This window comes from Nylanderia fulva, unplaced genomic scaffold (genome assembly GCF_048542155.1).
Source record: "Nylanderia fulva isolate GAGA-0341 unplaced genomic scaffold, ASM4854215v1 Scaffold1414, whole genome shotgun sequence".
Lineage (NCBI taxonomy): Eukaryota > Metazoa > Arthropoda > Insecta > Hymenoptera > Formicidae > Nylanderia > Nylanderia fulva.
Genome location: NW_028189638.1, coordinates 1,094 through 8,238, shown reverse-complemented (window position 1 = coordinate 8,238; position 7,145 = coordinate 1,094). Strand labels below are relative to the sequence as shown.

The 7,145-nt window shown below is 35.0% G+C and overlaps 1 protein-coding gene across 1 annotated transcript; it reads right to left on the bottom strand.

Annotated features, from left to right (window-relative positions):
- Nucleotides 1-1,706: 1,706 nt before the first annotated feature.
- Nucleotides 1,707-5,402, bottom strand: LOC146724245 (uncharacterized). Its single transcript, XM_085480302.1, has 2 exons — nt 4,703-5,402; nt 1,707-2,095 (listed from the first exon to the last, which is right to left on the bottom strand). Exons 1-2 carry the CDS (start codon nt 5,400-5,402, stop codon nt 1,707-1,709), a joined length of 1,089 nt encoding a protein of 362 aa, XP_085336428.1.
- Between the last annotated feature and the right edge of the window lie 1,743 nt (nt 5,403-7,145).

Sequence of the window (7,145 nt, the reverse complement as noted above, 5' to 3'; positions counted from 1 at the left end):
CAGGAAGGAGGGCGGTAGGGTATGAGAGGAAGTTGGAGGAAGGAAGGGGAGGAAGTTTAGCGAGGAAATGTTTTGAGGATATGAAAGAGAGGATAAGGGGAGGAAAGGAAAGAACGATGTGGGAGGAAGAGAGGGGGAAATTCGGGGAAGAAAGAGGAATAGAAGGGAAAGAGATGGAGGAAAAAAGGGGAAGGAGAGAGGAAGTATATGAGGGGTGGGAACAGAAAGACAGGGAAAGGCAGAAGGAGGAAAGATGGGAGAGGATAAGAGAGTCGAGATATAATAGATGGTATGGGGAATGGAAGGAGGAGGGTTTACCGGAATACCTGAGAAAGGGATGGGGGGAAAGTAAATGGAGAAGGATAGTTAGGTTCAGAATGAACAATGAGATGAGAGGGGCGAGATACTGGGAAGAAGAGGGGAAAAGAAGGTGTAGGTTATGCGGGATAGAAGATGAAACATGGGAGCATGTGATAGGAGAATGTGGGGGAGAAGGGGGGAAGGGAAACTGGTGGGAAAGAATAAAGGAAATACTGCAGGAAGGAGGAGAAGGAGAAGGATGGATGAGAGAAATAGAGAAAAAGAGGGAAGAGGGGAGAACGGAAGAAAGGAGGGAGGGAGGGGAAGAGGAGGAAGGAAGTATGAGGAAGAGAATGAGTGAGGTATGAATGAGGTGGTGGAGAATGTATGGGGAATCGGAAGCCGAAGCGAAGCGATAGGTAGGGACGGCTCTTTCTCTCTCTAAAGTAGTAGATAAGTAGGTTAAGGTAGAATTAAGTTATTTGTAAATTAGATGTAAGAGTAGAGTTAAGAGTAGATATAAGTAAGATTGTAAGAGTTTGTAATGTTGGGGAACGCTCCTTCAAAAGCGCCTTCAATCCCTTAGGGGACGAATAAAGAATTGAATTGAATTGAACATATTTCACATATAATTATGTATAATTATATAATTATTTAGATATAATTATATATAAAAAATTTTTTCCGGGTTGAACCCTGCAATTTTTATATTTTTTTCATAAGACCACTATTTCTTGGACATAATTGACCGTTGCCGGACTTTTGAACCACTTTGTATATATATATATGGTAGATTGTATATTTCCTTTGAAAAATACATGAAAATATGCATATATCATCAAAATATATAAGAGCAATATTGAAATTGTGTTCAACTATGTCATAAAGAGACACATTTATATATGTATGTTTTACTGTCATTGACGCTTAGATGCGTGTGCGAGATGATTCGACAGTAAAAATATATTATATTGTCTGATTTCAATATGTTGAACACACTAAAATAGCTTTTTGACATATATGGATTATTATCGATAATAGCGGAATTAAAATTATCGATAATTATCGACAATTTTAGTTTCACTCAAATGAGGACGCTAACCCGTCGGAGTTCGGCCAATCGAAGTTGCCACATCTCTCATATTTAAAGTTTCAGTAACGGGTCGAGGAAATCCAAAACGACACCGACGAATAACTTTACGTCCTACTTTTTTAGAACAAAGACAATAATTGTTATGTATATGTTGCTGATGCGTTTTAACACGTCTGTACAATAATGGCGAAATATTTGCATCTGGCATTTTGCAACTTATATATTGTAAGATAAATTTGGAGACTTCTTCAATAGTAGATTCACCGAAAATAGATGCATTTTTAATCCAAATTAATATGTGAAAATGTTGTATTTATCTACCTTGATATTCTCGTCGCCAGAAATAGTGCGTTACTTCTCCAATTGGATGATCTTTAGAGTTAATAAAGTCAAGCATTGCTCTAAATTTATTATCGAGAAACCTAGATGTTGATACAGGATCTTTAGCAACAAGTACGTTAACACATAAGGAAGTATCATGCCATCCATTTACTTCACGAATATATTCACCTAAATCTTCCCATAACCATTCACTCGGACTTAGTGTTATAAACCATGTCGCAGGCCCATAATGCTGCGTCATACAATTTAAATCACTTCTCGGTTTACGCCAATATTGCTCCGTATTTCGAAGTGTCGAAAATATTGTACTCAGATTAGATTCCAACAATTCTTTCGACATTGCATCTAAATATTCTGCAGCTGTATAACGAACTCGCGGATTAGTTACATTCATTTTATGAAAAATTCCACGACTTAATTGACGCATATTTGCATCGTTTAACAAATAAAATAAATATTGTTGATTTAATCTATATTGTGGATGTTTAGATGTCAAACGACATTTAATAAATTCATGATTATGTAGTTTGACTGGCCTAATCTCATGTTGTCCATTAATACCAAAAGGGTATACATATGGAAAACACATTAAATCTAAACATTTTTCACAATTATCTAAAGGCAGATCTTTAATTTTTAACATTTGATATAAACTTGTCGAAGTTTTATTTGCTTTTTTTTCATATAAGGGATAGATAGAATATTGTTCGTAATAGCCATTATTTTCATCAGTAACTTGAGTTAATATTGCTTTTTGTTGTTCTAATAAATCTTCCATATCATTTTTTGTCTCTTTTATCGAATTATTTGATAATTCATAGTTGTCATCCAATATTGCTTCTGTATCATTTTCTGTCTCTTCCACTTGGAATACTAAATTTTCTAACTTTTCCAAATCTAACTCATTATGATTAATTGGCAATATAATGTGAGAGTATAAAGCATTGTTGCGCTTTAACCACGTTAAAGCATCAAATATTTTTTTAATATTAACCATCTCTTCCCAAATAATCTTTGATTTTGTCGGAACACCTCTAACTAATATATATAATTCATGATTAATATTTATTGGACCAATATTATGACATAATTTATTCAATGTCTCCTGTAACGGAAGTGGTAAATGAAACGTTCTACCTTTAACTTTTTGTATCATTTGCCTATGAGGCAACTTTCTATTCATAACAGTTTCCATTTTAAGAACAGTTTGAAATGCTTTAGCTCTTTATATAAGAATTTTTTCAAATGTGTTAAGAGATAATATTATTTCAGGCACAACATTTGTGATGAAATTATTCAAGATGCAATATGCAGGTAATAGACCTTTACGAAATTTGCCTGCACAATAATTACATATATATTCTGCATTAATTTTGTGTTGTTGAATATGTGCCATTAAATCTTTCCAAATTTGATTGTCTATTTGTGCTTGAATATTACTAACTTTAAACAAACTTCTTTGATAACACAATCTTTCACATGATACGCAAATATGCCGTGGTGTGTCTTCAGAACGTTTAGTTAAAGCTTTAAATGCTTCATGATATTTAGAAAAAATATCATCATCACTCAGAATTGTATCTGTCTGTTGATGTTTGTACATATCTGTTTTTTCTTGTGCACAAGTCACAATTTCATTCAATCCGTTTAAATCAGCATAAATTAATGCTTTATCGAGATTTTCAATCTTTTGATAAAAAGCAGTCATTTTATAAATTAAATGCTTAATATATCTTACTTTTGGAAAATGAGGAGATAATAATTGAACTGGAAGAGAAACATTCCTTTACAAAGTGTTAAATCAATATGACAGCTACGCGTATGACCCAATTTCTCATTTGTGGTTTTCATAGTACATTCATGAATATTTTTTATCAATTCTGGTACATTCTTTAAAGTACAGTTATCTATAGTTTGCAGAAACTTTTGATAACAATCAATTAAAAACGAATCAATTTTACATGAAGTTTTGCACAACCAAGATTTTGTTAATGATTCTTTTTGTAACGGTAATATATTCATAACTCGTCCTTTCGTATCTATTACGTATTATTAAAGAATTTGATGAAGTTACATTTTTTATTAACGGTAATATATTTAGAATTTCTTTTTTCGTATCCAAAGGTTCTTTTGAAGTTACATGATGATATGTGGAATCAATAAAATAATTTTCGGATGAGGCTGTATGCCTAGATTCGCCACATAAAACATTTATTTTTTCTTCAAGTTTAGAACATTCAGCGACAAGTGTCAAACTTACTTCTGATTTCTTTTTAATTAAAGCTAACAATTTGTATATATTGCGAACATGATTGTTCCTAATATGCATACACCACCGTACGATTTTTTCGGCTTTTAGTCGTTTCTCAATATGACCTTTAATATTGAGTTTCTCTGTAATATTTTTTATAATTATTTCTAAAGAATAACGAAATTTTATAGAATTTTTCGATACAATTTTTTTATATTTTTTAATAACTTTTTTGCACAATTGAATTTTGTTATTGTAGATATAGATTTTGTGCTTATTTTAAATTCTTGATTACGTTGATTTTCATTTTTAACACAATTATTTTGTAAACCTTGTTTATTTTTCAAATTTTTTGAATATCGTTGTCTTTTTATCACGATTATTTTCTAAATCTTGTGCATATCGTTGTCGCTTTTTATCACGATTATTTTCTAAATCTTGTGCATATCGTTGTCGCTTTTTATCACGATTATTTTCTAAATCTTGTGCATATCGTTGTCGCTTTTTATCACGATTATTTTCTAAATCTTGTGCATATAAGTGTCGCTTTTTGACGCGTTTATTTTCCAAAACTTGTGCATATTGCTGCGACATTTTATCAAAATTATTTTTTAAATTAGCACTATTATTTTCAAGATTTTTATTTTCTTGTAAATACAAAATTTGTTCTTTTTTATCTTGATTTTCGAAATTATATTTGTTTCTTTCCATTTTACTTTCTTCTAATTGTACATTATTCAAATCTTTTTTAGATTGAGTAATGTCGTAAATTTCCTTCGATTTTAATTTTTGTTGTGTCTCATATTGACGTTTCGTACGTACACGAGCAGCATCAATTTCTTTAAATTTTATTACTGCCAATGGAAAGACTTTCTGAGTATTATATTGTAAATCTTGTGGAAAATGCTTGATTACATTTGTTTCTAAAATTTTCAGCAAATGCAGACGCATTAAACTATGATCATACCTTACTTTTTCAGGTTTAATATTAAATAATAATGAAATCGCAAAAGCTATTGCAAAAACACCACAATCATTACAATTTGGTTGACGTTGAACGGTAGGAAATTTTACAAAACGTTTTTCAAAATATTTTGGAAATAATCTTGATAAGAATTGTTTATGATGCTCATGTAATTTCTTAGAATTTAAAGAATCATAAATAAATATATTTTTCGTGTCATAATAACTGCATACCCAATGTCCATCGAATGGACCCGATGAACTATGCAATATTTGTATATGTTTTTTATCTATTGGCATAGGTTGAATTGTATCAAGACACTGCACTCGCCAAGTTTCGACAGGTCTAAAATCTGAACAATTTTGTAAAAGACAACCGAAATGTTCCATATGCATGTCAGTTAACCATTCACCTTGAATAATTATATCTTTTTCTTTAGACGATAGAATCATATGCTTTTTATTTTAACAGACATTTTGTATGTATATAATGTAAACAAAATACTTTTTATAAACGTCAATTTTTTATTATAAGTACGCAGTAGCTTCACTTTTCAATCGCGCAGTATATTGCCATTAGATATTGCCAAGCAGTTTGTGTTTTTACAGGCGCACAGCAGCTCCTTTTTACAGGCGCACAGCAGCTCTGTATCGGCGCACAGCAACCGTTTTTTACAGGCGCACAGCAGCTCTGTATCCGCGCACAGCAACCGGTTTTTACAGGCGCACAGCAGCTCTGTATAGGCGCACAGCAGCCTTTTTTACAGGCGCACAGCGGCCTTTTTTACAGGCGCACAGCAGCTCTGTATCGGCGCACAGCAACCGTTTTTTACAGGCGCACAGCAACTCTGTATCCGCGCACAGCAGCCGGTTTTTACAGGCGCACAGCAGCTCTGTATAGGCGCACAGCAACCTTTTTTACAGGCGCACAGCGGCCTTTTTTACAGGCGCACAGCAACCTTTTTGAATAATTTAATTAATTAACTTACTTATTACCGCTTCAGAAGCCGCTAATTTTTGAAGGTGTCCTGGAAAAAGTCCTGAAGATCCTGCGCAAAAATATTAACTCCTTTTTTCTAACTAACATTATTTAAAAAGAATAGAGAGAGAAAGCGCGAGAGCGAGAGCGCAAGCGAGAGAGAGAAAGAGAGAGAGGGCGAGAGACACCGGGAGAGAGCGAGAAAGAACGAGGGAAAGCGAGATAGAGCGAGAAAGAGCGAGAGAGGGCGAGAAGAAAAAAAGCGAAAGTTAGAGAGAGAGCAGGAGAGAACGAGAAAAAGCGAAAGAAAAAGAGAGGGGGGAGAGGGAGAGGAGGAGGAGGAGGGAGAGAGAGAGAGAGAGAGCGAGACACCGGGAGAGAGCAAGAAAGAACGAGGGAAAGCGGGATAGAGCAAGAAAGAGCGAGAGAGGGCGAAAGGGAACACGAAAGAAAGCGAAAGTGAAAGAGAGAGCAAGAGAGAGCAGGAAAGAGCGAGAAAAAGCGAAAGAGAGAAGAGGGGGGAGAGGGAGAGAGAGAGGGAGAGGGAGAGAGAGAGGAAGAGGGAGAAAAAGAGAGAAAGAAAGAGAGAAAGAGAAAAAGAGAAAGAGAAAGAGAGAGGGGGCGAGAGACACCAGGAGAGAGCGAGAAAGAACGAGAAAAATCGGGATAAAACGAGAAAGAGCGAGAGAGGGCGAGAGGGAACACGAAAGAAAGCGAAAGTAAAAGAGAGAGCAAAAGAGAGCAGGAGAGAGCGAGAAAAAGCAAAGAAAGGTGGGGGAGGGAGGGAGAAAGAGAAGGAGAGAGAGAGGGGGAGAAAGAGAGAGAAAGAGAGAGATAGAGAGCGAGAGAGAGGGCGAAAGACACCGGAAAAGAGCGAGAAAGAAAGAGAGGGAAAGCGGGATAGAGCGAAGAGAGGGCGAGAGGAAACACGAAAGAAAGCAAAAGTGAAAGAGAGAGCAAGAGAGAGCAGGAAAGAGTAAAAAAAAGCGAAAGAGAAAGAGGGGAAGAGAGGGAGAAAAAGGAGAGAGAGAGGGAGAGAAAAAGAGAGAGAGGGAGAGAAAAAGAGAAAGCGAGAGAGAGGGCGAGAGACACCGGGAGATTGATTGATTGATGAGCTTTTATTTAGCTTTCTCAGCTATTTTCTTATACAGTTTTAACATTTACATATGTAAGATATGCGCTTTTAATCTTCTTTTAAATAATTCGAGCCTATCGCA

Bases quoted from the DNA above. Each gene is read 5' to 3' on its own strand.
- LOC146724245 (XM_085480302.1), bottom strand. From the start codon at position 5,402: ATGATTCTATCGTCTAAAGAAAAAGATATAATTATTCAAGGTGAATGG. The intron at 2,096-4,702 runs GTAAAATGGAAA...TTCGTTATACAG, and splicing joins TAATGTACAATTAGAAGAAA to CTGCAGAATATTTAGATGCA.